The 14,329-nt window shown below is 47.1% G+C and overlaps 4 protein-coding genes across 4 annotated transcripts; 2 read left to right on the top strand and 2 right to left on the bottom strand.

Moving 5' to 3' along the window:
* Positions 1-239: 239 nt before the first annotated feature.
* PtA15_6A342 (uncharacterized protein) lies at positions 240-1,579 on the bottom strand (the record flags this gene model as incomplete). The annotated part of the gene is made up of 9 exons (XM_053170037.1): positions 240-320; positions 388-445; positions 516-553; positions 624-717; positions 819-949; positions 1,023-1,080; positions 1,166-1,197; positions 1,287-1,371; positions 1,452-1,579. 9 exons carry the CDS (start codon positions 1,577-1,579, stop codon positions 240-242), a joined length of 705 nt encoding a protein of 234 aa, XP_053021268.1.
* A 1,419-nt stretch (positions 1,580-2,998) lies between these two features.
* Positions 2,999-4,319, top strand: PtA15_6A341 (uncharacterized protein; the record flags this gene model as incomplete). Its single annotated transcript, XM_053170036.1, has 9 exons — positions 2,999-3,141; positions 3,223-3,307; positions 3,387-3,418; positions 3,507-3,564; positions 3,628-3,758; positions 3,838-3,913; positions 3,986-4,023; positions 4,096-4,153; positions 4,236-4,319. 9 exons carry the CDS (start codon positions 2,999-3,001, stop codon positions 4,317-4,319), a joined length of 705 nt encoding a protein of 234 aa, XP_053021267.1.
* Positions 4,320-5,228: 909 nt separating this feature from the next.
* PtA15_6A340 (uncharacterized protein) lies at positions 5,229-9,924 on the top strand (the record flags this gene model as incomplete). The annotated part of the gene is made up of 6 exons (XM_053170035.1): positions 5,229-5,430; positions 5,539-5,921; positions 8,222-8,812; positions 8,913-8,990; positions 9,050-9,352; positions 9,892-9,924. 6 exons carry the CDS (start codon positions 5,229-5,231, stop codon positions 9,922-9,924), a joined length of 1,590 nt encoding a protein of 529 aa, XP_053021266.1.
* A 782-nt stretch (positions 9,925-10,706) lies between these two features.
* Positions 10,707-13,924, bottom strand: PtA15_6A339 (uncharacterized protein; the record flags this gene model as incomplete). The annotated part of the gene is made up of 6 exons (XM_053170033.1): positions 10,707-10,784; positions 10,859-11,163; positions 11,841-12,087; positions 12,147-12,191; positions 13,313-13,543; positions 13,613-13,924. The coding sequence occupies 6 exons, from the start codon at positions 13,922-13,924 to the stop codon at positions 10,707-10,709; spliced, it is 1,218 nt and encodes a 405-aa protein (XP_053021265.1).
* Positions 13,925-14,329: the final 405 nt, after the last annotated feature.

Here is a 14,329-nt window from a genome sequence, read left to right as displayed (position 1 = left end):
ACTCTACGTTATACATACAAGTGAGTTTTTCAGGGTTGTAATGCCTCTTTATATGATGAGTAGCGGTTACTGATAAACAGACATGGCTTTGTAAAATGTAAAGAACTCAAAACCCAAATATAAAGTCTTTTTTTTGCTTTTTTTGTTTCGCTGATTAACCAATTCTGCTGTGAGCTTTACCACACCTTCTTGTTCACAACCGGAAGCGGAGAGACAAGCAGGCGGGAAAGACCTGATATTCAGCAGTTCAAGCCTTGAGTTGAGAGACGGACATCGCCATTGTTGCCTTCCGTCCCGCCGCTGATGTAAATTGTTCCAGGCTGGAGCAAGAGGGAAAAAAATTAGATCAAGTATACTTCCCTCGAGAGAAAAATATTATATACTTACACGAGAGCCACACTGGTTCAAGACGCGCTTGAAGGAGGGGTTGACTTCAGGGTGAGAGCTGTTGGGCATACCAAAACATTGTCAATTACGGACATGAGTTTGTTTCAAAAGGGCATAGGATAACTTACGTGCGAAAGATAGAAGAATCCGTGGTTTGCATGAGCACCTGAGAGAAGGTGACGGCGTATCAGTCACAAGTTTAGCCGTGTTGGTTTTACAATCTCGGAGTCACTCACCGTACAATTGCCCCAGGTAGCCTTGACAGATGGGGTAGCTGTGCTCTGAGCATTGAAGTTTCCCTTGTGGTCAACAGGAAGTTGGTTCAGGGCACTTCACGAAAAATGTGGATAATGTTTAACAGCATCACATGAGCATGGTGACCTGGCTGTGCTATTGAGAAGGTCACCTTTGGGACGAAAAGATAAACTCACAGTAGACAGTCGTTAGGTTGGAAGTTACAAGCGCGCTTTTGGCAAATTGGCTGGTTAACATTATAGACGTTGCTAGTCGTAGAACGATATACTTGTGCCTGAGTTCCGTCAGCGTAGTTTCGGATTCCTCCCTGAAGAAAGAAGGCAGTTAGGGTCTGCCATTTGAAACAAACGCGCAGAGAATCCATTGCGGTTGTCACTCACCGAAGTGCGACAAGTTCGAGCAATTGCTAGAACAGTAGCTTCGACCCATTGCCTCGTCCTGATTACGGGTCACTTGTCAGTAAAGGCCCCGCAGCGCTGAGGAATAATGAATTTCTGTGGATGGTGCAGGAGTTTGAACATACGGCTGTTTTTGTTGGAGCTTCTGGATATTTATCTGCGCATGGAGTATACAACGGCGGGCGTGCTTATTAGTACCATTCCAGTAAATATTTTTGGGGAAATCACTACCAGGGGGTCACTTACAACGCAGGTTTTGTGCCACGTGAAAACCGTGCTGGAACGACTGTCCAAGAGGCCATTCGAGTCGTACACAATGTTTCGGAGAGCTCTGTTCATATTGGAAATAAGGCACATAAGAATTTGCATAGAAAAACTTTAAACGCGTTGACCAAGATGAAAAATACCCACCTTTGACAATGATTTACATTAAGCCCGGTGTACTGGGACTTGAAGCAAGTAACGTTGTGGGTTTGTTGGGCGATCAGGGTGCTTGGAAGCGCAGAAAGCACCATGATAAATCCGAGCATGGAGAACATCTTCTGAAGGCTATAGGTAGTGTTGCGTAGATATTGGATAGTCGTCTTGGAATTGGGCGTTGATCGTAGCTTGTTACGCTGTGGAAATGGCCGGTTGGTTGTCGTTATCTTGATAGGAGAATATCAGGCCGATGGGAATGGGCAGCTGGAAACTACTTGAAGGGTTGTGTTGGTAAGACGGCTGGATGAGCTGATGGAGAATGATTTTCATGCCACCAGGAAGGTGCTTTTAGAGGCTGCCGTGGCCCAACACAAGCCCAACAGCGCAACACCAGCGTTTCTTTGTTGTCGAGAGGTCGAAGTCCAAGTCAGAAGATCTGCTCGATTCAATTAGTGAGTACATAAATCAATGTTTGGCACACAAGCAATACGAAAACGCGCCATAGTTCTACATATGCTGCTCTTCCAAGTTCCGATGGGTTGAGGTGCTTGTCTCGGAAGTTCAGATGTGTCGCCAGCTGAGTTGGGAATAAATTCTTGTCGGTGTTCTGTATGAATCACTAACCGAGGATCAATATGTACAACAATTGTGATCAACAACGCTACGCCGGGCCCCTCATCTTGCGGATCAAGCCAACTTGGGACTTGAACACCCTGGACTTGCTGATCTTTTCACAATCTTTGCGTGCGACGGCGCGACCTCGATCACCATGGTGAAGTTAAACTTGAGCCCACCGGCAGAAGTTTATGTATGTATTCCACATGCGCACTCAAGGGAATCATAAACCAGCCTTTAATTTAAAAGTGAATTTCGGCTGTACCAGGGCTCTCCGAAGCGAGGGACTGCTGTTAGGTTTAGGACCTTACGGGGGAATATATGCTACTTAAAACGACCACCAAGTATCGATTAAAATGTATTTACATGCAAAGTGCACATTTCGGCACCAAACATAGCCAGCCGGCAATCCCGGAGATTTATGTATTTATGTCGGTCTCAGGTCGGCCCGGTCAGACAGCGATAACAGGTGGTCGCAAGCTGACCACTCACTGTCCATAGGATCAAAACGGAATTCATAGAAGGTCTTGCAGAGACTTCATGCTTCGTCTTCCATTTATGTAATCCGTGCTCATTCTAGTAAGAACCGGGGCAGATCAGCCGCATGTGCTGATCCTCCAGCGCTTACGGTTAGCTGATCAAGATACATACAAATATTTAGGTCGAGCGATCGCAAAGAGCGGAGAACCTTTAACTTTCTGGTGGGAACCAGACTTAAAACAGATCTGGCCCGTCTGGTCTTGCCGGCCTTCCGACAACCGCTCGCGTCCACCTAATCGCGGTTGGCACAACTCACTACTCTTTACGAAGCCTCCTTTAAACCGCCTACATCACCACACGATCAGATATTCTACCGCCGTAACTAATCAACAAAATACACACCAGTTCACACAGTTAGGCGAGAGTCAGAACTACATACCAGAATGAAGCAAGTCCACCTCCTCCCAGCTACCCTGGCTACTGCATGCCTGGTTTATTCCAGTGTTGTACAAGGTGAGGGTCACCCGAGCGTGAACTGCTATACGAGTCGAAAGTATGAGCAGTTAAACACCACGGATTGTCTAAGGTAAACAAATACTGCTCTTTTCCATTGAAATGTGAAGGGAAGATTTGTTGAAGGACGTCTTACAATAATTTATATATGCAGAGCACTGGAAACCATTGTCTGGGACGAAAATCTGAACTTAGACACCATATCGAATCCTTTCACTGTGGGCTACGCAGACTGCATGGTGAGCAAACCACCTCCCAGGTTTTTTCCGTGCGTCATTTTAGCTGAGTGATGAACTGATTGCCCTTGAGCATTCGTAGATCAAAATCGAAAAACCCAAACGTCAAAAGCCGTGAGTCAACATTCACTTTCGAATTTTCTAGATACCTGTCATCGGGAGTATTCATCTCGTACCTTATGAATATTAATATATCCAACAGAAAAAGAGATCACGTCCTAGACATTGTCGCTGACGTAATAAAGAGCTGCCCCTCAAGAGTCAGTGAAAACTTTGAATAATATGATGACTGGAGACTAATTTATCAAATCTGGGTCTGGCAGGGCGGCTTATCCGGCTACAGCCATGGCATGAGTGCGCAAGTATTCCCTTCTTCAGCGGGAGACCTGAGCGACTTGAACATACCAGTTTGCTCGGCACGCCGCTGTCAATACGAAGCCCGTGATTGCTCAAGGTGAGCCTTTTAATCGGCGCTAGCTACTATGAGCAGTGATATCGGGCTGAAATTTTGGCATCTCATGGAACCGTTGTAGCGCACTTGATTTGGTCGGACCAGACGCGGACAGAGTCTATCTTTCACCTTCAAGTTTCACCAGCGGCAACTGCACTGTTGAGTATACCCCTCCTAAATTACATGCTACGACCCAGCTGACGTCGACAAAATACGGCTGTTTCCTGCAGATCACATTAGCAACCAATGATGATTCTCCTTTTGCCGTGTAAGTTGTGTCGATGAGATGGGATATAAATATCTTACAAGCATTTGCTTACACCACATTGACCCACAACAGATCTTCCTCTTTCTTGAGACCGACGTACGACAAGTTGGTCAAACGTTGCGACTCTGATGTAAGTTTTTGTGTTACTAGGTAAAACTAAATATGAGGAGCGGGCGAAAGCTCATAAGATCTTTCTTTTTTTTTGCCTGCAGCCTGGATGGGTGTACATCAGCGCTGGTAATACTGGAAGGATTGATGGGATGAGATTGTCGACTCAGGGCAGCCAATGTCCATGATCTGCAACATATGACTTTCTCATTTTCCCGTTCATTTTGAGATCACCTTACTCCTTCATGTTGAATCTTGATATGCAAACACAGAAACAAAGAAAACACAGGTTGATTTCTAGACTGTATGATTGTATTTATATGGTAAGAGGAGCTTTTCATGATTCATTCACATTGACTTGCATGCCATCGATGTACGAGACGAGCCTCCTCAGCCGATCAGAGGAGAAATGAGGAGAAATAATGAAGGTAATCAAAATGGGTTGTACGGCCCTTTAATTCTGGGTAAGTATTTTTGTAAGGGAGGTTGCACGGCCCTTTAATTTTGTATAAGTATTTTTGTAAGGGACTGTATGACCCTTTAATTTCGTGTAACTATTTTTGTAAGGGTCTTATAAATGAAAGGGTGAGTGGGCGAGTTGCGAACTTGAGTTAGGGGCAGAAGCGGGGATATGTCGGCCATCTCTCGTATGTTCGGCATGACCCGCATTTCACCCTTCAAGGAGGCCTCTCGCTCGCGCGCGATGTATGCTTTGGGAAAGATTTATAGGGACCGGTGAGGACCGGTGTGTGGTGTGGGGTCGGCAAGTTGCCGGTGGCTTGCCCTTGTGAGGGGTCAAACGACCCTGAACTTTTCAGGGCCTGACGACCCCTTCATGAAGGGGTCCGGCAATCTGCACCTTTTTTTGGCGGCGCCCCGCAACCGCCGTGTACCAGTCACTCTTTCGCTCCCATCCCTCCCAGCTCAGTCCACTTTCCGATACACTCTGCCCCCTCCCAATGGCATCAGCAGGATTTCCTCTCAGCTTTCTACGCGCACATACTCTTGCAACCCTTAAAAATGTCTGCACAACTAAAAGCAGATCTTCCGCTCCCATCATACGCACTTACTCCGAGCTCAGTCTGTGCCCCCTCCGAATGGCCTCAACAAGTTTTCGTCTTAGCTTTCTAGGTGCCCATGCTTGCCAAGTGAATCCTGCAACATCTCTATCTCGAACCTTCCAGCAGTTCCAAAAGAAATCTGAAGCTACTCGTACCACACCCGACTCGCCAGAACTTGCCGAATGCAATCGCTTTTTGGATCTCCACGCCGAGCATAAGGACGCAACCCAGCTATTCGGTAAACTTCTTGACACTGCTGGATGAGAGTGAATCTCCTTGGCTGATTCTGAGCTGCAGAACATCAACTGATCTTCTTGCATCTTTGATCATTCCAACCAATCTGAAGTGGAAAAGGTACGAGAACACAACAACCAACTAGCCAGTGTTTTTCGCTACTCGGACCTGAGCAAAGGAAAGCAAGCAATAGTCAGCTCGTACTGGCGACATTTTACTGAGGGCCTAAAAGAATGCATGGACGTCCTCAAGGAGGAGCTTGAACTCACCGATGAAGCAGATGGAGACCAAGTCAATACCCTGATCCGGCGGGCCCACTTTGTCCGATTCCCCGAGCGCGACGCTTCTACATTGACAGAAGATCAGATGCTTGCTGCACTTGACGGTTCCACTGCATCCGCAGGAGAGAAACTTAAGCCGGCTGACCAAATCCAGTGGGCTACCGATATAGTCCGGCAAGGTTTCGATGCCGAATATCAGAGACACGATCTGATTGTTGCTCCAACCCTCGAAAAACTCCAAAGGTTTGCAGGGCAATGGAAAAGAGATAAATACGAGGCACCTTATACTTTGCTTATCGGCCCAACCATGAGCGGCAAAACTCGATTACTCAAGGAGCTAGCTAAGCACGTCTGTGTGGCCTATATCTGTCTCCGACCTCTCGGCTCCACTGGCCAGCCTCCTCGGTCCGAACTTGCCACACACTTTTTCCCCAACGGGAAAGCGAGGCTGGATCTGGAGAAGCACTATTCCTACTTGTTGGCTGCGATTTTGAACACCATCTCTGAATTCTTTTCAAGGCCAGATATACGGGCTAGAAGCTTGGAAGATCGACTAGCTGCGTGGTTTGATTACAGCTTCCAAATGGACAAGACTCCGAAGGCTGAATACAATGCCAATGTCGAAAAAGAAATGAAGAGCATACAGGCAGAGGGCTTAGCGCCGATGCAATTTCTTGGCGCTGCGGCTACTAGGATGAGTCAAAGTATCGCATTCGAAGGAGACAGACGGCTCAAGATGCTGTTGGCAATAGACGAGGCCGGCAACCTAGACAATCAGATCGACAAAGAACTCCAAATCCCATACTTTTGCGTATTCCGTCGAGCTTTATCGCACATACCTGCCAAATTGGGGTTCTTTGGCGTTGTCACCGATACAACCTTGCGGGTTGCTAACTTTAATCCGGTGCTAACCCAAGACTCCAGCTCACGGTGCCTCGCTTTAGGTGTCGATTTATTTCCACCGATCTACCAAATCTCATCACCTGATGTCTTTGTCCCGAAAGCACTGAGCTCATGGGATGAGTTGCTCTCGGCGGAACGGCTCTTCAGTTATGGCTCCCCATTTTATGGGTTGTATTTCAAGGGTGTAATGAGAGGTGTAATGAAAGGTGTGCCAGGTACTGCCGTCGAATCCACCTCGAAGATTGCAGAGGCAAAATTAGTGTGTAGTTCTCAATTGGTTTCTACCGAAGCAATGGAATTGTCCAGCCCGCAGTGCTTCGCCATATTGGGCTCTGTGATACAGACCCGGGTGTGCTTGTATTCGCCCATAAACTCGGAACTCGTTGCGAATCATACGCGCTATGCAGAAAACCAAGGCAATTCCTTGTAACGCAACCGATTCAATCCCCGATGGATATTCAGTGCGATTGGCAGATTTCCTCGAAACCTTGACCGGCAAAGACCCATATACCATGAATTTTGGCTGTATCGCGGAAGGCAACAAAGCAAGACTCTTAAAAGAAGGACGGATATTTTTCAACCACTTTACCCGGATTTCATACACGCCCAGCGCCAGTGACTTCTTGGAGTTATTGTACCGAGGTGTTGCGGTCCAATGCAAGCCTGGGCAAACTGGGTTTGATGAGCTTTTCACAATCTACCTCGCACCGACGTCCGAATCTCCAAAACTAGACCTTGAAAACATCACGTTTTGCGGTGTTCATACAAATAATGAGGGCTCCATTTGCTGGGTTGAGAGTCGTGACTGGTCAAAAAGTCATGCCAAGATTCAAGGGATCAACAATCCCTATCTTGTCCTGTTATTTGGCTTGAGAACCTCCTCTTGTGAGGCTCCAGAATGGAAAAAGCCGATAGACTCCAATGACACCGGAAGAGTTTCTTACCAGTTTCTTGGTCTGAATGATATCGCTTGTCTTACGCCTAAGATGCGCTCCGAGCTAAAGCGGTTGATTGATGCGGTACCAGATTTCACGATAAACCTAATGAAGACTTGGAAGTCACAAAACGATGGACCAAACAATTGAGCCCAGTTTTCTATCCGAGGGGTCCTGAGCAACCGACACCTCAAGCACTTTTACCTTCCCAGAAACCACCCAAACCGTCCAAAACCGACTCAGGGGCAGAAAAACGGTCAAGCAGCACCCAGCAAAAAGTGTTCAAGCGAACCTGTAAATCTCATGTTTCATTGAGCAGGCTAGGATAAATACGCGGCCGGCGCGATCTGCGAACTCGCAGTGGGTCAAACAGTTGGCCAGGCCAGAAAAACGGCTCTCTGACTTGAAACCACAGCACGCCAACCGGCAAGGTTGAGGGTTCGGCGGCATGCTGCCTATTTGACGGCCTTGGTCAGTGGCCCAGCTTCGTAAGAGATGATAGTACGGTGTGCTTACCGCCAAGGCCACCAAACAGTCGAAGTGGTCCTTGGAACCGATATACTTCAGTCATCTCTGATGCCGTCATCAGAGGTGGCAGATAATTGGGCCTCCAACCAGTCATCATATCAGACTGATTGAAAAGCGACAGGTTGGCTGATGGGGATAGCCACATAAGAGCATCCCTCTGCTCCCACTGATCACGCCCCGCTCAAGCCCACCCCATCATCCCCAACTCTATATGGAGGCCTCTACCCAAACCCCAGCTCTTATAATATACTACAACCCCCAGGGGGCTGAGTATCTCCCATCGTCGCAAGACATTAGCCAAGTCACCCAGTTCGTTGAAGAGCATGACCCTGCCGCTGAAGAAGGTCAAACGGCACACTTTGAAGTGAATTATCTGCCTGCGTCCTCCATGCCCACTAGCCCACGTCACCGACCCAAAGTCCAAGCTCGTAGATGTCTAATTACTCACATCAAATCCCCCACTATCCACCCTACCTCAGCGACCCGCCCACGCGTCATCAGCCAGCCACCGCCGGACGGCATGGTCATCATCAGAGACCATACTACCCAATATGAGCTAATTTCGTGGTATCACGAGGTCCAGTGGCGCCATTCTTGCCAAGTTACCAAACGCGATTCCACCCAGACTTTTGATGAATATCTAGCCAGCCACCTCGCAATCCATTTCAGCCTGAGCTTACTGGGTTTCACTGTTCCCAAGCGACAGGCAAATTATGATTTGCTGATTGGCACCTACAAGGTACGCTTGTTCATTTGCATCCTGCACACTAAAACATGGATATTGTTAATGAACATTTATCTTTTCACTGGCTTGGTCATGATACTTACGTATCATCTAGAAAATCCATGCGGAGCTTGATAAGAATCCCGAACACGACCTCAACAAGTTACTTGGCTTACACGGCATGAAGCCATTGGTAAGTTGGTCCCCTTGAAGCTTTGACCCACCCCATGTCCGACTGATTGTTTTTGTCAGCTTTATGCTAAAATAGGGAGGATGCTCAGTGGCGAAAAACCTCCATTCCTTAATTTTATTGATTCTATGATCACCAACCGTGAGGAGAACAACGTCAATGTTGCCCGGAAGGCCGCCGCGACTTCTCCAAGTGACGGAAGCACGGACTCGTCTGCTCCGTCCACGGCCCTCGACATATCCTCGGCAGCCAATCCAACTACTTCAGCCAACAGCCGCGATGAACCCGCAGAAGCAGAAGATCCCCGCCCGGAACCCCCGTGCGGCACCGACCTACCAGGCGAGCTGGCCAATCTACCTCTATCGGTTCGAGTCAAGTTACACGAAATCATGGAGGGGGTATTTGCGCGGCGTAATGGGCGGGCCAAGTTTTGGGAATGGAAGGGTCGTGTTGATGATGAAAAATTCCGCGAGGCTCTTTCCGCAAGCCTGGAGAGTTTCGATCAAACGCTAAGAAGCCATGTTTCAACTCGGATCATCGGTTACGAGATGCAGACCATGAGACAACAACAACAATCCAAAGACGACAGCGCTCTGGAATCCAAAATGCTGACGGTATTCACAGATGCCGCCCGTGATAAACCCAATCAAGCCAAGTTGTAGAGATTATATTACAACTTGTGGTTAGCCTAGTCCGAGTATATGATTTTTGATCTACCACAACTCTGTTCATTAGCCTTATATAGTCAACGATCCCCAACATGATGAGATATATTCTCATTCCATGATATTCGGGTTTTGTTTTACCAGTCATTTGCACAAACCTGGTCATGACCATTGATGTCAAAGTTAAATCATTACCATCCTGACGTTTAACATGTTTTTTGCTCTGAATATCTCATTAGTCTTATCAACGCAAACAAGATCAACTGATCTAATACTAAAATCCATAATGGCTCGCTTGATTGAATTGAAATACTTTGTTGTGACTGATATGAAAAAAAAAACTTGTTTGATTAAACTAGCCTATCAGCCCATTGCCAACATTGTTAAATTTTGTGGTAAATACACGAAAAATAATGAAAAACATTTGGCTTGCGGTGCAAATCTGGCCATAAGGGAAGTGCTGGACATGATGGTAGCAAATAGCTATCAGAACCCAAAAACAAAATCCAATCATGATGTGCTATACCTCAACAGCCAAGCTTTGCTTGGCCGCCGCGGTTTGTTTCTTATCCTGCCGAGTTTTTAATCCGCAGGCCCATTCTTTCATACCGTGGGTAATGGCTGTTTTCCATGAGGAAGGCACAATGCAGGGGAAATTTATAGATGCCAGTTGACGATGAGAACCCGAGGATCGCAACGCGGCAGAATTTAATATGAAGTGTTGATCATTGGAATGCTTAATGACTTGCGGAGCCGGCGCAGCTTCTTTGTTCTTGTTGACAGGATCGGTGTTCAGAGTCAAAGAACAACTTCCTGAAAAGCAGTCATGCTGCAAATTCAAGCACGCCTTGATGTCCTGCAGAAAGATGCCAACCCCATGTGGAGATCATCTCGTAAGCTTCAGAATTTCACCTGGTAAAAATAATCAAGCAAGATGGCACTGGACTGACCAAGACCAAATGGATTCCAGTAGTAGCCGATTTCGTAAGACATCACATATTGTAAAAAGTGCTAACGCCTTCTTTATGGAAGTGGATCAGTCTAACCAGATACTTCACGCGATTATGATCCCTGCATTCCCACAAGGATTCAACACGGCCAATAATCTGATTTGCTGATTGACCGCAAGGGCCTGGGGCCAGCTGCACAGGATCTGGGGTCAGCAAGACATTCCTCGCCCGCAAATAAAGACCACAAAAATCTTACCAGGACAAAGAAGCCCCTCTTGATAATGTCCTTCTTGCTCAGCCTCAACTGGCATACTTGTTTTGGATGGGTGTTAGGCATCTGATCAAAGTACAGCGGGATTGATTGCACATCTTGCTTGGTCAGAGGGATTTGCATGACATGTGGGAAGCCATTTCCGGGGTTCATAAGCAAATTGTTGTAACCCATGGACATCTGGATGAGGCTGTTCTGGCTAAAAATTGCAGTCACTTCATCCGCCGCGTAAAATTGGGTGTGTGTTTCGTGGTTTTCGAGGCGAGCTCGCGAGGTGATTGAACGGAGTGCTTGGAAGTCCAAAAATCTCAGTCCTATATCCCGCCCCGGTTGTAGGCGATTAGAATGGACGGAAGCATTGCGCAATAGACTGTTAAAGCTCTCGAAATTCTCTGTAGAGAATAGGCTGGGCGGTCCAAATCTCTCGATGGACTCAGGAAGGTGTAATAACATGTGGAGCTTGGGTCTGTTAATCCATTGTGCGGTGGTATGGATCGAATGCCACAAGAAGATCCGGATGTGTTTGCGGAGTTCTGTAAGATACTCCAACATGTTGGCAATATGTGTTTCGAAGATCAAGGTCGCAAGTGTACAGAGTGAACCCCACAGGCTATGTTGCGCATTGGTCATAAATTGAAACAGAACAAAGGGTGCCGTTTGGATAATAATCTTAAAATCTTTGCCCACCAAGGATTTATAATGGGACATCCAGTACTTGGATTGGATCGACGAGATGTTCAGGGATTTGATATCGAATGCCTCCCACGAAGCCATGAAGCGAGCAAGTTGAGGTGGTTTTAATGCTTTCAAGAAGTTGCGCGTCATGTACTTGACAATGCCCAGGAGGAAGACGTGTAAAATTTCGACCGGAGTGTCCTTACACCCATCAAATCCTTAAGGAATTTGCACAGACCAGTCCATCAGCTTATCTGTTGCATCCGTCAGCTGCAGGCAATGAGGCACAAACCTTTCAACTTCAGGAAGGAATTGAACAAGCGTTCAAGATCCTCTTTAGCCAGCCGGAGGACTTCGGCTTTGAGCTTGGGGTTGGCTTTATCAAAAAGCTTTTCAACAAAGCGTCTGTTGATGGTATCGCAAATCCCCTTCTCCTTTGAGGGGTCATCGTAATGGCATTTGACGCCATCCTGAGCTAATTCCCACAGTTCAACAGACTGCTCCTTTATGTATTCCCAATTGCGGCTCGCCACTGGGCACTGAATTGGAAACCCTTCAGCTTCTATAATTTCAAGCGGCAATCCTATCAACTGCTTACATGTTCGCCGGAGGAATCAATGTGCAAAAATTCACGGATGTAGGCCTGTTTGTGTTTGTCATTCAGGTTGTCCACGTGTAACATGCACATCCGGCATGGGTTGAGCGCCACATTGGGCATCATCGTATTCGTCACTTCGGCGTGCATTGGCGAATCGCCCTGAAAACACAACACAAAGCTCATGACTAGCACATCGGCATCCAGGCCTGGGTCATATGCTGGAAATCCTTCAGATGAGGATAAACTTAGCATCCAGTGAGGCCAATCAGGTCAGCTTCGTGGGCATTGGGAAAGGAAACAATCACCCCAAGCCTCTTACTTGAGTTCCTCAACAATCTGCTCGCCCAATTCCAACACGCCGGCCTGATTGGACGTTGACAGGAAGTGACAGTTGTATTGCATATTGGTTGCCTTGGGAGGCAGGCCGGCGAGCGTGCAGTAGTAAGAGATATGGCAATTCCACTGTTTTGAGACATTGCCAGAGGTATCATCGGCGAATAAATTAATGGGCATCTGTCGGATTACCCTACCTTTGGCAGGTTCCCGCCATGGATGAGGCAATTTGTGCGACGTGGCGGTGGACCCAATCTCTGTCACGAGTCAAAGGCAAACGAATTAGTGAGGCCCCATCCATTGGGATCAAACTCCTGCTCACCCCAAAGTTGATTGGAACACCAATCTGACAACATTCCCCCATCTCCCATATAGATCTCCGAGTATATCAAGTCAAAATGAGCCAGTTGGATAGAAACCAGTAACTCGGAGTCGTACTGCAATTCGGCTGGAATATGTAGAAAACTCTCATTCTGGCCGGGAAGCGGATCCATGGTGGGTATCGCACATTTCGCATACAGCTGGGAGTCAAATCCATCCTTGTAGAAGAAAAGGGGGACAACAATATCTCCGTTGCGCAATTGTGCAGGTTCAAAAACATAAAAATGTTGGCCGTTTGGGTTCGCGGCCATTGGAGCGCGCATTTCCGGCGGAAGCTCTTTGAGCCATTTTGTGGACTGGGAAGATTTATACACGTTGAGCCCATGACTGTCCTCTGGGTAGAAGTCCAAGTGCGGATTCACGTAAGGATTCGAGAGTTCCTGGGAGATGCAAATCCGTCATTTGTTTGGTCAAATCACATAAAAAATGCCGCCATGAATTACTCAACTGACCTGTTTCAGCAATGCGGACAAGCTAACGGAGTAGCATTCATTGTTCAGGATACTTGTTCGTTGATGCAACTTGAGATTCAGCATTTTTCGGATATCCACACGCGCCTTCACCAATGTCTTCCAGTGTGGAAGCTTGCAACCGGTCAAGGAAATTATCAGGCGGAGTTGTGCATATATGTTGCGGGACATGATGTGGTGCATATAGCCCATCATGAGTGAGCCAATTAGATACTGTGAAACCAACAAATGTATCAAATCAGTATGAGGCCCCGCTCAAACAGATCCACAAAACAAACAAACCTCCTTTTCTTTGAAGGGATACCATGACGGTTGGTCTGCTTTCGGCCGTTTCTTAGTCAGAAATTCCCATGGGACCGGCTCATCAGCCAGCTGGTTGAGTGCCTCAAAAAGATAGTCGTCCCAGCTTATTTCACCATTGGCGTCTCCGTCTGGATCCACTGAATTATCAAACAGAGAATAAACCGCCGGGTCCAATCCTTCAAAGGGTTCACAGTCGGATTCTGAGGCGGTTGAAGAAGTATTTTCTTCCAGGCCAATAGAATCAAGCTCTAGTTCATTTGCCTGCTCCCAGTCTAAATGGCCTGATTCCATGTTTTTGGTTAGGACCGGTATCACATCAGTGTCTCCATTCTCTGTGGCATCCCTTTCCGCAAGGTTTCTTTGATGCAACACGGTGCGCATGTGTTCAGCGTAGCTCAGAGTCGGAGCCCTTCCAACACATACAAGACATCTTTAATATGTCCTGCCTGATTCCCGCCGATCTATGACAAAGTCTGGCATAAAGAAACACTCTTAAGTTTATGTTAGAAAAATTGGCAGCAGAAACGCGTATGCCCATTCACCTTTGGGCATGTTTGAACGAGTTTCACTCATTGTGAAAGTCTGCTATGGAGTTGGCACCCGTCCTTTGGCCTCTTCCTCTAGGCTTTTCCGATCAATGAGCCTCAACAAAATCTAATCTGATGATTGGTTGCAATAAATCTTGGGAATATGAGC

This window comes from Puccinia triticina, chromosome 6A, assembly GCF_026914185.1.
Source record: "Puccinia triticina chromosome 6A, complete sequence".
NCBI lineage: Eukaryota > Fungi > Basidiomycota > Pucciniomycetes > Pucciniales > Pucciniaceae > Puccinia > Puccinia triticina.
The sequence above is the reverse complement of the archived record's forward strand: the minus strand, read 5'-3'. Positions and strand labels throughout refer to the sequence as shown.